The sequence below is a fragment of the Urocitellus parryii genome, chromosome 1 (genome assembly GCF_045843805.1).
Source record: "Urocitellus parryii isolate mUroPar1 chromosome 1, mUroPar1.hap1, whole genome shotgun sequence".
NCBI lineage: Eukaryota > Metazoa > Chordata > Mammalia > Rodentia > Sciuridae > Urocitellus > Urocitellus parryii.
In genome coordinates this window covers 159,650,898-159,665,738 of record NC_135531.1, presented here as the reverse complement: position 1 = coordinate 159,665,738, position 14,841 = coordinate 159,650,898, and the positions used below count along the sequence as shown (strand labels likewise).

Genomic DNA, 14,841 nt, shown 5'->3' with positions numbered 1-14,841 from the left:
TCAACCCTGTCAAGAATACTAGGAAAAGTTGTCCTTCAGGAATAAAGACTAGACTTCCCCAGACAAAAACTGAGGAAATTCATCACTACTAAATGGGTCTTATGAAAAACATGAACATGAGTTCTTTGCATTGAAATGATGCTAGCTAACAACAAATATATGAAAATATAAAACTCACTGTGTAAAAGTAGGAATATAGCCAAATTTGGAATGCTCTGATACTAAAATAGTGGTATGTAAATCACACTTTTATCTGTAGCCCAAAAGTCAAAAGGCAAAGTTATTAAAAACTATATGTCAATGAATTCAAAATATAAAGGATGTAAACTGTGACATCAAAAACAAAGTATCAAAGTTAAAATGGATTTATTGTATACAGTTGAAGTTAAACTATTATCAGTTTAAAACAAACTAAAGACTAAGACAAACTAAGCTTCATAATACCCACAAAGAAAAAAACCTATAGATTAGATGATAAAGGAATCAAAGTACACTAGGAAAAAAAATTAACAAATCACAAAGGAAGAGAGAAGAATATGACAAAAGAACAAAAAAGTCAGAAGATCGATTAGCAAAATGGCAATAGTAAATCTTTATCTTACCTATCAATATCAATCAAAAGATCTAGAGTAGCTAAATGAATAAAAACAAGCATAAACTATATGCTGCCTGTAATAGACTAACTTTAATTTTGTTGTTGTTGTTGTTGTTGTTGGTTGTTGGATGTTTGGTTGATTGGCTGGTAGTACTTGGATTGTTCTTAGGGGCATGTGTACCACTGAGTCACATACCCATCCTTAATTTTTTTTTTTTTTAATTTTGAGACAGGGTCTCTCTAAATTATCTCAAACTTGTAATCTTCCTGCCCCAGACTCCCCAGGGATTACAGGTGTGTGCCACCACACCCCACAATTTTAAGAACACATGCAAGGACTGGAGATGTAGCTCTACTCAGTGGTAGAGCATTTGCCTAGCATGTACAGGGCTCTGGGTTCAATCCCCAATAAATACCACAAAAAATAAATAAATGAAGGCAAACTGAAAGACATGGAAAAAGATAGTTCATACAAACTGTAACCAAAAAGACCTGGGGTGGGGGAATAATACTTGGACAAAACAGGCTTTCAGTTAAAAACTAAAGGGTATAACAATTATAAATATATAGTACCTGTGTCAGAGCACCTAAAATAAAGCATACATTAACATAACTGAAAGGAGAAACAGATGTAATACAAAAGTAGGGAACTTAAACACCCACTTGCAAAAATGGACAGATGGTCCAGACAGAATATCAATCAGGAAACCACTAAAAAACAAATGGGCCAGGCGCGGTGGCACACACCTGTAATCCAGTGGTTCGGGAGACTGAGGCAGGAGGATCCTGAGTTCACAGCCAGCCTCAGCAATGGCAAAGCTCTAAGCAACTCAGTGAGACCCTATCTCTAAATAAAATACAAAACAGGGCTGGGATATGGCTCAGTGGTCAAGTGTTCCCTAGTTTAATCCCCAGGACCAAAAAAAAAAAAAAAAACAACAAATGGTCCTAAAAAACACACATAGAAAATCCAACCTACAGCAGCAGAACACACATTTTTGTCAAGCATAAAAAGAATATTGTCCAGAATAGATTATAAATTAGCTACAAAACTAGTCTTAATAAATTCAAAAGGCTGAAATTCACACCAATTATTTTAAAAATTTATTTCTGACCACAATGGCGTGAAACTAGAAAGCAATAAAGAGAAGAAAATTGGAAAAAATCAAATATGTACAAATTAAACTCCTGAACAACCAATGAGTCAAAAAACAAAAGAAACAAAAAACCTTGAGAGAAATTAAAATGGAAACAACATATCCATTTTACTTATGAGATGTAGCAAAAAGAGTTTTAAGAAGGAATTTTACAATAATAAATATCTACATTAAGAAAAAAGAAAGATTTCAAGTGAACAAGTAAACTTTACACCTCAAGAACTAGAAAAAAGAAACCAACCGAAAGTTAGCTGAAGGAGGGAAATAACAATGATCATGTCAGTAAGTGAAATAAAGATTAGAAAACAATAGAAAATATCAATGAAGGTTTTTTTTAAAAAAGAAATAAAATTAATAAGGCATTAGCTAGACTAAGGAAAAGAAGACTCTAAGGTTGTAAATAAAAGGAAAAACAAAATAACACAGAAATACAAAGGATCAAAAGAGACCTTGTGAGTAATTTTACACACCAACAAATTGGATAACCTAGAATAAATAAATTCTTGAACAGACATCCTACCAAGACTGAGTCACATAGAAACAGAAGCCCTGCCAGGCGCAAGGCTGCATTCCTGCAGTCCCAGCTACTTGAGAGGCTGCAGCAGGAGGAGTCAGAGTTCAAGGCCAGCTTGGACAAAACAGTAAGACTGCCTCTCAGAAAGAAGGAAGGAAAGAAGAAACAAAAACTCTGAACAGACCAGTAACAAGTAAGGAGAATGAATCAGTAATCAAAAATTCTCAAAAAATAAAAGCCCAGGGCACGATGACTTCGGTGGTGAATTCTACTAAATATTTAAGGACAAATTAACACAGATCCTCAAATTCCTCCAAAACAGTAAAGAGGAGGGAACACCTCCAACCTCATTCTACAAGGGTAACATTACCATGATACCAAAGCCAGACTAGAGGACAACAGAAAAGAAAAATTACAGGCCCATTCACCTGATAAATACAGACACAAAAGTTTTGAACAAAATGCTGGATAAGCATCCTAACCCCAAATCTGAAATGTTTCAAAATCCAAAGTTTTTTGAGTACTAGATGACCAAAAAGTTCTATATTTTGGAGCATTCTGGTGTAAGGATACTAAACCAATGAAGTCTATGCAAACATTTCAAAATCTGAAAAAAATCCCACACCTAAAACACTGCAGACACTGCATGCCTAGAATCCCAGGGACACAGGAGGCTGAAGCAGAAGGATCTCAGCCTTAGCAACTCAGTGAGGTGCTGAGCGACTCAACAAGACCCTGTCTCAAACAATAAAATGAGACAGGGATGTGGCTCAGTGGTAGAGCACTTGCCTACCATGTGTGAGGCCCTGGGTTGGATCCCCAGCACCACAAAAATAGATAGATAGATAGATAGATAGATAGATAGATAGATAGATAGATAGACAGACAGACAGATTGATTGATTGTTGGGGATCAAACACTGTGGTAAAGCACCCCTGGGTTCGATCTACAGTACCAAAAAAGAAAAAACTAAAACAGACTTACCATATGCTTCAACAATCCTACTTCCAGGAACACAGCCAAAGGAAACAAAATCAGTCTCTAGAACATATCTTCATTCCTACATCTACTGCAACATTATTCACAATATGCAAGATACAGAATTGCCTTTAAGGACATCGTGGACATATATAGAGAGAAAATATGTGTATACACACTCAGAGAAGAATATTACTCAAGTTTTTAAAAAGGCTGATCCTGAAGCACGGTATGTTTAGTGAACACACCAGGCATGGAAAGAGGACTACAGACTCATATGTGGAATCTAGAATGTGGAGTGCAGAATGGTGGTTTCCAGGGGCTGGCAGGTAGGAGAAATGGGGAGAGTTGATCAAAGACAACAGCATCAGTTCTGCGGGATGAATGAGTTCTGGATATAGCTTGCTGACTATGGTAAATAACACTTCATTGTGTACTCAAGATTTGCGATGGGCAGATCTTAAATGTTCAATACTATTTTTTAAGCAAATAATCTTTTATAACAATTTTTTCTAATTGGTTACATATGACAGAAGAATACATTTTGGCATACTGTACACAAATGGAGCACAGCTTCTCCTTCCTCTGGCTGAACATGGTAAGCAAATAACTTTTGTTTGAATTTGAAGATCTTAATTTTTCTTTTCTTTTTTTTTTTTTTTTTTTTGGACTAGGGATTTAACCCAGGCATACTCTACCACTAAGCTACCTACATTCTTAGTCTTTTAATTTTAATTTTGAGACAAGGTCTCACTAAGTTGCTGAGGGTCTCATTAATTTGCTAAGGTAGCCTAAAACTTGGTGATCCTCCTGCCTCAGCTTCCCAAGTCACTGAGATTATAAGTGTGTGCCAAGGGCCTGGCTCAAAGACCTTCACTTCCTTGTGCATTTTTAACTGTGTGTCACTTGGCAATAAACAGACTACACCAGCCTACAAAGATAATGGCCCAAACCTGGAAATGTTGAAGTCATCCGGTTCCCTGCAAGTTTCAACTTCTTTCTCCCATTTATTTACATAATGTACAAAATTTACATTTATGTACAAAATGAATAGGGGTCTCCCCAATGCTCAAATTATAACATTATTTTTCTTAAATGAGAAAATACTGTGGAAATGAAAATATGACAGAAAAAAAGCCCACCATTACATCATTAAACAGGATTTGTTGGTTATAGGCCTGAGTAACATGAACTATCATTACTTGGTTCAATATCTAGATACTTCTAATATACTGTGACTGTCGTAGAGGGTCATATTTAGATAGTAATATATTTTAGACCAAAAGATTCTTGGCATCTTTGCACAACTGCTCAAGGACAGTGACAAATCAGGTCACAACATAAGATATTTAAGAAAGAAACCCAGTATATGAATTACTGTATGAGGAGAAGCAATCATTTTAGAGCTGTTTGAATAGAAAAAAGAAATTACAAGCTGAACATTACAATGCACACCTGTGATCCCAGCCACTTGGAAGGCTGAGACAGAAGGATCACAGGTTCAAGACCAGCCTGGGCAACTTAGACTCTTGTTTCCAAAAAAATGAAAAGGGTTAATGATTTAGTTCAGTGGTGGAGCATCCCTGAGTTCAATCCCTCAATCCTCAGTACCAAAAAAAGAAAAAGAAAAAAGATTTTTAAGAAAGCAATTATATATCCAGGTCAATATAGTCATTTAATCCTCAAACTAAAATAAACCACCCAAACAAAATCTTTCCACTTCAAAACAGAGATAGAAAGGTCAGTTTGTAAGCCTCCAAACATTTAATACCTGGTTCAGAGAAAGTGTCACTAATATCATCATCTTTGTCATCTTCGTAATCCTCTTCCTCCTCCTCTTCCTCCTCATTTTCAGAAAGTTCATGCTCGCTGCCAAACCCTTCGTCATGGTCCTCATCGTCAACATCCTCCTCGTCATCCTCCTCTTCTTCAGGACTGCATTTGGTAGGCTGTTCTCCCAAGTTGTCAGAGACAAAAAGAGAGTAATTGTGCTCTTCTTTTTTCTGGGATGAATCTGAGACCGACGTGCTGGCAGAAAGGCTACTACTCTCTCCTGTGGCAACCGACCCTGGACCTTCCTGGGGCAGGGGACTAAGTAATAGTTCCTGGGTTTCTTTGAAGGGCAAGGTGGGGGTGGCATGGCCCTGGAGAGGTTCCAACCCCTTTTTCTCTGGCCTCTTTGCCACGGCACCACAGTAGCACATGTTCTCCTTCGCAGCATCTGCATGCGCCTGGCTCAGGAAGGACCGGCTCTGTTGCACGGGGCTGATCTTTACCTTTGCCTTTTTTACATAGTCTTTACATTCAACATGAAAGTTCACCTTTTCGTTATGATACATGTTGGTCTTCACCATGATTTGTGTGCTTGAAGTGGGCTTACTTGCTTTTTGGACACAGTCTGACAAAGGAACCTCAGCCTGAAGAGTCTTTGAAGAACACACAGGGGCAGCTGCTCTGCTTGTGATCTTTTTACCAGGGAATGAAGAGGGTAAGGGATTTTGTTTGATACTGAAAAGTGAATCAGGATAATAAAGGGAATCAGAAACAGACTGAGAGTCCTCACTATTAAGCTGGGCCAAAGTTGGAGTTTTACTTATGACCTCTTCATCTTGGTAAGGGCTAGAGAAGTCATCAAGACCCAAGTAATCCACTTCTTTTGTTCCCCAGATGTCACAGCTGGTTAGTTTGGTGTACTTGGTTAAGTCTTCACAGTATGTATCCCACTGCTCCCAGTTTGAGGCTAAAGCACCCTCATTATCCAGAACATCTGTGAAGGACTCCAGATTTTCAATGTCCTTGCAGTCCTCCAAAGAAAGTAAGTTGTCTCTAGGATTCTGTTGATAGTTCATCTCTCTATCCTAAGAAAGGTTTAAAAAAACAAGTCACACACCATATTTTCAGAATAATTACTTCCATCATCACTTGCACATATCAAATTGATAGATAACTACTCTACCTCTGGTCTGCTTTAAGAATGCTACTGACATGACACCTACATCATCATTTCACTGGGCAGGAAAAAAAAAGGAGGGAAAATATGTTCCTCAAGAGGCTTAGGCATGGTCCAAACACCAAGGGCTCTGGAGCTTTACTATGAATGCTTCCTAAAATGAGTTTACATTTCCTGGTCTTGGGAGGATTTGGCAGGGTATCTTTAGCTTCAATTAAGAAGCAAATAATGAAGACCTCACCTTCATTACAGAAGAATATGTGTTCCTAAGTAGATTAAATACAGAGGCAAAGAGCACCCCAAAGAAAGCTGGAACTCAGCCACAGAATGTAAGATCTTTTGCAAGACACTGTAACAAGTTCTGGACAGGGAAGTAAAATATTCCTCATGCAATTTAGAGACGTGATTTTAAAAGTCCGTAACACTTTGTAGCCATTAAAAAGAATGAAGGTTAGTCCTAAAAAAGACAATTCATATATATCTATGTTTAAAAAGCAAGTGAAACTACTGCATCTAAAAGTATGTCATCTAATTAAGAAACATACCCATATGTTTATAAATGTACAGGAAAAATTTGGTTTAATAGTAGTTACCTTTTGAGAAAAGGTCTGGAAGGTGGAGGCTCAGTAAAGAAATGAGGAAGGGTCTAGGGATATAGCTCAATTGGTAGAGTGCTTGCCTCTCATGCATAAGGCCCTGGGTTCAATCCCCAGCACCATAAGAAAAAAAAAAAAAAGAAAAGAAAAGAAACCAGGAAGTTTTCCATTTCTACTCTAAGTTTTTAGTTTATTTGTTCATCTAGGTTGTTTTAGCTTGTGTAACTGTGTTTTAACAGCTTCACTGCAGTAGGTTTAGATACCATAAAACTCAATTTTATTAAGTGTATGATTCAATGATTTTAAAATAAATTTACATTTTGTGCACTCAGTTTTCCAGTTTTATATACTTCCATATTACTTATGTCATATGTATCAAAATTATTTTTTAGAAGATGTTAAGAATTTTATCTCATAAAAAGTATATTCAAGTATTACTTTGAATTTCTACTTTTGCCTCACATACCCTGTATCCTATCATCTTGCTCAATGCATCATTCCTTAATTTTCTAGCTAAAAAACCAGAAGCAGGCAAAAACAAAAAGAAACCATAGCTTCTGGGCTGGGGATGTAGATCAGTGGTAGAGCACTTGCCTAGCAGTCGAGAAGCCCTGGATTCAATCCCCAGCACCTCAAAACAAACAAATGAACAAGCCAGATTCTTATTCTCCTCATGAAAAACTTGAAGATACTCATAACCTCTTCTCTATTTTCAATGGGTTTATATATCCTTCTAAAATTACTAGACATATAGTCACAAAAATCAAATATCACAATAATTTTTTTCTTTTCAGGCATTTATAGATTAAGAAAATCTACCACAACTTTTACCCCAAATCAACCAAAGCTGAAATTAAAAAAAATGTATATATATATATATATATATATATATATATGCTTACCAGTTCATACATGAAATCTGGATCAGAACTGTTTGCTAAGAGATCTGTGCTCATCAGAGTCTGCTCTGAAAAGGCGTGGCTTCGAAAGGCATCCCCAAAAGGTGGGTCCATTCCGCTGACGCTAGGCTATAATACAGTGATTTCATTTTAGAAAGCTAAACAGTACTTAAGACCAATTTATTACACATGAACCCCACTCCAAGCAATTTATTTTCAGAAAATAATTCTGAATTTTTTTCTACTGTATAGAAACATTTAAGAGCTTTTACTAGCATTTAACTGTGGAATTACATGAGGAAAATACCTAAGGTGCATTAAAAAATAGAAAAAAATAGTAGCAATTGCTAATAATATCTAACTTATAAAAATTAAAGTTTGTTTAGCACCAGAGTCAGTGTGCAGCACTTAATGAACACTTTTATAACATTTCTTCAAATCCTTCCTAAAGTAGAGAATCCTGGCATTTCCTGGGACCTGCAAAGGTTCACATCAGCTCTACTCTGTACTGCTGAGTGCGATTAGCATCTCATTTCCCAGAACAAACTGGAGGACAATTATGACATCTTTACTCCAACAAATAGGATCAACAAAATAGCCCCCAAATCTCCTGGCTGTGATCAGAAACTTGGGCATGACCTCCGTAGCTTTCATCTGGATTCCTGGGAAGTACACTTCATTCTATAATAAACAAGAAAGGAAAAAAAAGACTCTGCATTCAAAGTTAATACTCCTCTGTTTTCTTTCTATTGCCTTTTTACATTTCAACATCTATCCAAAATCACTTCAAAGTCAAAACTCACACTTGTAAAGCAGCTCAAATAACACAAAGGCCTCATTCTGAAATCTAACTCTGATGAGAAAGAATAAAATGTTTCTCTTTACCTTTTTTTTTGTTTTTCTTCTGCAAATTTCTGCACAAGTTTTTAAAATGCTTTTAGTCTATTGGCTTAAGATTCTACCCACACACTCTGCTTACCATGACTGGCCTTTCACATACTCTCTTCCCATTTTTCTTTCTTGATGCTCCCCATCCCATTCTTTCTTTCTCTCACTTTCCCTACCTCTTCCAGACCTGTGGGACCTTATTTCCTCAAAATATTTAGGCTGGGAAAACGTTGTATAGTCCTAAATTCAAGTAGTCAATAACAACAAACTAAATCTTGTTTGGGCAAGAATCCTAAAACCCATGTGCAGTCCATGTGGCACAGGGCTGGGGGAGGTGGCCCTCTGGCATTTTTAGTATCAGCTAGCAAGTTCCCTTCTTCACCTCTGCTGGAAGTCATTGACTCCCTGCATTTAAGGACTACTTCTGTACAGACCTTACAGAAAGCTGCCTAAATCTCTGCCCACTCATTAGTTCTTGGTTTCTTCCCAGCACTGAAACAAACAGGGAGTGCAGGAGCTAACCATTAAAAGGCAAGGAGTTTGGGAAAGAACAGGGACTAAGAGGGCTCCACTTACTGTTTCAGTGATTGCCTCAAACCCGAACTGATCAATTCAAATAACTGCCTAATATAATCATCCTTAGACATATTTTTCAAGAGGTATGTGCATGTGCATGCACACACATGTGAGACACAGATGGGATGGGAAGAGGTTGAGAGCCCTGTTTCCTTTTAACTACTTCTCAACCGTCATAAATGAAAGGAAGGAGTTGGAAATCAGGAAGAAACCAAAGGAGATGGAAAATGGATTGCTGTAGCAGATTCATTTTTAGGGAGCTGGTTTAGCCCCCATAAAGCTATCAGATCTACCCACTTCCTAACCTACCTATTCACCATGCTTCCTGTGACAAATTCATTGGAATTCAAAGCTGTGGCTGGGAGAAAACAGACGGCAAAGGAAGGAGGACACGATTTCCAAACAAGTTGAGATCAGCAATAATAGCAACATGCCAAATTGTGTTAAGACTCAGAACTTATAAGCCCATGGTGCTAGGTTTCTACAGGAGGAAAACAGAACTTGACACCTATTCCTTATGATTTACCTGAGGCATTTCCAAGCCCAGATCCTGTGAGTCCAATTTCAAACTTCTTTTTTTCGTCTGTAAATTCCTTTCCAGCTTTATTTTTTATTCCAAAATCAAAGATGATTTTCACAATAAATAGCAGGTTTCCTCAGAATGCCTTCAACTCAATTGCTTGGGTCACTGTTTTAATAATTCTGTGCGATTCTGTCAAACAACACAAAGTAACTTCACTGAGCTCCATTGAAAACAAGTTGACCTTTCAAAAACAACATTAACAAAGAATACTTTAAATGAGGAAGTCTTCTGATTATTATCAAAAATTCAATCATGTCTTTGTACCTAGTATCCTGAAATTCACCTTATTTGTAAAAATAGGATTGATCAATAACCAACTGGTAACGCTCAAAAATAACCTATTGTGATAAAATGAATATATCCTCATCTTTCCCATGATCAGAAAAAGTATTTTACTTAATAGTAAATCAAGCTCTCATTCACTTGAGAGGAAACATACTTCATTTAATCTCATCAATTATAAATCATTACTGCTAAATTATGTCTTATAAATCTACAAGAGTAATGAATCCACAATAGCAATGAAATTTAACATATGGGCTACATTAAAAAAAAAATCAGACCTGTAATGGTATACACCAATATTATTCTTTGAGATATAACTAAAAACTGTCCTTGGGAAAAAAAAAAGAATTACTCCAGCAGGTTTTTAAAACAGGGTGTAAGTTGAGGCAGTATGGAATGGGGATTCCTTTGCCCAGTGGTTTCAAGGGTTAAGTTAAATAATGACTGCAAATCATCTGGCATGGGGTCTTGCAAGGTGCAGACTAATAGGTTAATTCCCTTTCCCTTATTGTAAAGACCTCAATGAGGAGAAAGAAAAATAGTTATACCTAGAACTCATTTTCTTGTCCTAAGTCAATAGTTCTCAAAAGTGCAATCCCAGGACCACCACAATCAACCTAGGAATTGTTAGAAATGCAAAATCTTGGGCCCAAGCCCCATCACCAAACAGAAGCCCTAGAGTGGGGCTCAGGAATAGTTTATAAACAAGTCTCCCAGGAGACTCTGACCCACCCTGATGTTGGAGGACTGCTGCTTACCCTTGCTATGGTTCAGTCTAAATGCAGTGACATTTCTTAAATTAATATAAAGAGCCAATTTAAACTGATCTGCCCTCTGTAATTCATACATTCTCTAAGCTAGACTGGTAAATTATTTCAATTCCAAAAGCCTCTTACTGAACAAATAAAAGTTGAGAAAGCACTAAGTAACTGTTCTATTTAATCAGATTAATAAATTGACTACAATTTCCTGGATCTTTGTTGGGCTCTCCTCTCATGGATGTCATTCCAACTCACTGGTCTCACCTAGGAAGCACCGTCAAATACCCAGCCAGGGCCTAGAAACAGAGTTAAGCTGTGCTTTCCAGTTCAGTGAAATTGTCCAAGTGGACTGAACTCTGCTCCTGCCAAAGATAAGTTCTTGCTCAAATGACTTCATACCTTGGTCCCATTACCAGTAAGTAGTCCTATTCAAAACTCTTCCCCTGATTCCTGTGAAAGATAAGATCAGTCATCTATTCTAGATCTATTATTTAGCCCCAAGAAGGCAATGAATTCAAGTCATACATCATCAAAATGAACTAGTATAATCCTGGTCTCAAACCTGGATCTGAAAGAAAAGCCTGACAACCTTTAAAACCTAAAAACTTACACTGACTAGTAACAGACTGAGGCTGAAGACTCAGGCAGGGGTTGAGTCCTAGTCAACATATACTTGCTGGCTTCTTCTAAAGATCTAATTGCCATGAGTCTAATTTATCAGAAACACTGGATAGAAAAGGGCTAAGTGTTAGTCACAGTTCTCACTTGCAAGCTATACAACACCAGGTGAAAATCTTTCTAAGCTTTAATTTTCTCATTTCAAGACAAAAAACAAAAACACTATGACCCTCTCCTGGCTACTAGATTGTCTAAGCCATGAAACTTCCATACAAATACAAGAATTTCTTTGGAATTTTATTTTAAAACATCAAGACCAAATTTCACTTAATGTAGTTATCAAAAAAAGAGCACTTGTTTGATCAATAAGAAATGTGGTTCCATGGAACTGAGGCTGTGGCTCAGTGGTAGAGTGCTTGCCTAGCACACATGAGGCCCTGGGTTTAATCCTCAGCACCACATAAAAAATAAAATAAAGGTATTTAAAAAAATTCAGAATCCATAAAAAAAAAAAGAAAGAAATGTGGTTCTAGTCCCCCACTTCCCAGTACTGGAGACTGAACCCAAGGAAATTCCACCACTGAGCTGCATCCCCAACCCTTTCTATTTTTTTATTTTGAGACAAGGTCTCACTGAGTTGCTGAGGCTGGCCTTGAACTTATTTGCTCTTCCTGTCCCCACCTCCAAGTAGTTTTTCTCTTTTTTTTTTTTTTCAATACTCGTGATTGAACCGAGGAATTTGTACTTGCTAAGCAACCACTCTTACTCCCCAGCCTTTTTTATTTTTATTTTTCCTAAATCAACGAGGCTAGTGTCAAACTTGCAATTCTCCTACCTCAGTCTCTCAAGTCATGAGAATTATAGGATTTACCATCACATCTGACTCCTGATTCCAGTTGTAATCTCATGATTAAATTCAAACAGCCATATGAATTAAAACATGTTACTTATTTAGGCCTTAGCTCACAAACTTGAGATCTGTTATTCTCCTTTATGTAATAGGGATGCTATGAGAATTAATGAGATTATCAGATTAAAAAGTAGTAATAATACAAATTTAGAAGGGTGATTATGACTAATAGGTATACTTTGCCAATGCTTTCTTTGTCCCATGGAGCCCAGCTCAGAAACTCAATATTTGTGACAACTGTTGGTAGCAAAGCTGAGCGTTGACAGCAAAGATGTGGTTTCCAAAGAGTAGGCACCCACCAAGTGAAGGGGTAAGCTCCCAAGTGAAGGGCTTCTGAAGGTCCTAATAAGTTGCTTCTCCTTGTTTCTCAAACAGCACAAAACAGAGGCTGTGGCATACCTATAATCCCACAGCTCTAGAGGCTGAGGTAAGAGAATTGCAAGTTCAAAGCCAACATCAACAACTTAGCAAGGCCTTAGGCGACTTAGAGAAACCCTGTCTCAAAATAAAAAAGAGCTGGGATGTGGCTCAGTGGTTAAGTGTCCCTGAGTTCAATCCCCTGTAACCCAACCCCCCCAAAAAATAAATAAATAAAAATCAAACAGGAGGAAACAGGATGAGAGAAGCACCAATTCTACTCCAAGCAGTGGGGCTCCTCTCAGTAATGAACTCCCAGTCCTAGGTTGTTTCTCACTCAACATTTTGGACCCATTTCCCAGAAATTTAGAGTATTGTTCTAAACATGAGCTGGGAAACAACCATGAAGAACAAAATTCCCCATCTGAAAGTGGAAGCAAAAAATAAAGGATTCTACAGCAGTTACCATTACATACCATCTTCCAATAACTGTGTCCTATACCAGGGAGCCACACAGGGAGGCATTAATGCTTAGTGGCAGAATAACACTGAGGAGGAATGTGTGACAACTTGCTTTTCAGGATGGCTTCACACTTTTTTTACTCTCAAGGATATCCATGTTTTACTCAGAGCTTTGATACTGAAATGCATTGAAAGCAATGTTCTAATTTCCCAAAGTACGACTGAGGAATGTCTGTTCCAAGGAAGATGAAATGACTGGCTACCTCTCCTGCAGGACTTCTTGGATAGGCCAAGGAGCTGCTGTGCACGCAAATCACAATAGGGGCAAGAGCAGCGCCATTTCCCAGACTTGAGTATAATCGCCCTCCCTCCCTGAAGATGAGTGCTTTTTCCAGAAATACAAACTAGCAAACACCAGAGGAGCTAAATTCTCCCAAGCATCACTTCTTTTTATTGACAGCGCTGGCTCACCAGTTCTCAGTACTGTTTTGTGGGTTTCTCAAGGAAGAAAGAACTATGGTTCATCAGAAATAATATTTACCAATATATTTTCTGTACCTGGGCTCATTCAAAAATATTCAACAACACCTCCTAGGCACAGGAAAACAATCCTGAAACACAGAACTAGCTCTCTGAAGCAATGAGGAGGACTAAAAACTAAATTTTGAGCAGCAATGGGACCACTTAAGACAACCAACATCTCAATTTCTTCCACATCCCTTTCTACTAGGTTCTGTGCTGGGTTTTTGGTTACTGAGCATTGTTGAGGCATCTGTCAGGCAAGGCAACAGGTAGAGTAAGATAATAGGTACAGTCAAAGGACTTCTTACCAAAGCTTAGGACTGCCCAAACCATTACTTGCAACTCTAAAAGCCAAATATAAAAGCTGATATGTATCCTGCAACTCCTAAACTGTGTCTCATCTCAATCTGAGGGTCTCAGCTGATCCATGAACCCACATATTTTTAAAAAGGTCACATCAAGAAACATATAAACCTCTTTATGAATGAAATATCTTATGAATACACTGATACTGTATAAATGGCCAGAATCCCACACCTTCCCTTTCATATGGCCACTGACACCTTTTAGTAACCTGAAGGAAATGGCTCCTCATGATGGTAAGTTGCCCTTCTGAGTCATCCAACAAAGATCAGAATAAATGTTAAAAATTTTGACACACCCACTAGGATGGCTATTAACCATGGAAAGTAACACATGTTGGTGAGGAGCTAGAGAAACCAGAATGACTGGTGGGAATGAAAGTGGTGCAGCTGGTGTGGGAAATAATTTAGCAGTTCCTCAAAAAGTTAAACATAGAATGACCAAATGTTCCAGCAATTCCATTCTAGGTATGTGCCCAGAAGAACTGAAAGCAAGCACTCAGGCAGGTATGTAACGTGTGTTCACAGCAGCACTCTTCATAAACCAAAGACATGAACAAACTCAAGTGCCCACCAATAGACAATGGATAAACAAACCACAGCACAAAAACAATGAATAACTCAGTCATAAAAAGAAATAAAATTCTTCCTTTTTAAGATGAATATATTATGGCTGGGTTAGTTTGTCCTCCCCTAGATATACTGAAATTGTATACAATTTTATTTATCTGTGGCGCTGGGGATCAAACCCAGGACTTTATGCACACTGGGTGAGCACTCTACCGCTGAGCTATAGCCCCAGCCCCAGGAATGAAATTCTGATGCATC

The 14,841-nt window shown here is 37.8% G+C and overlaps 1 protein-coding gene across 1 annotated transcript in view; it reads right to left on the bottom strand.

The window, feature by feature from the left end:
- Positions 1-14,841, bottom strand: part of Crebrf (CREB3 regulatory factor) — a 49,443-nt gene that overhangs the window by 20,304 nt on the left and 14,298 nt on the right. The window contains exons 2-4 of the mRNA XM_026401297.2: positions 9,680-9,865; positions 7,693-7,818; positions 5,016-6,102 (exon numbers count right to left, since the gene is read on the bottom strand). Of these exons, the coding sequence (XP_026257082.2) occupies positions 5,016-6,102; positions 7,693-7,818; positions 9,680-9,688 (1,222 nt within the window). The 5' untranslated portion in view covers positions 9,689-9,865. The remainder of the gene's footprint in view (positions 1-5,015; positions 6,103-7,692; positions 7,819-9,679; positions 9,866-14,841) is intronic.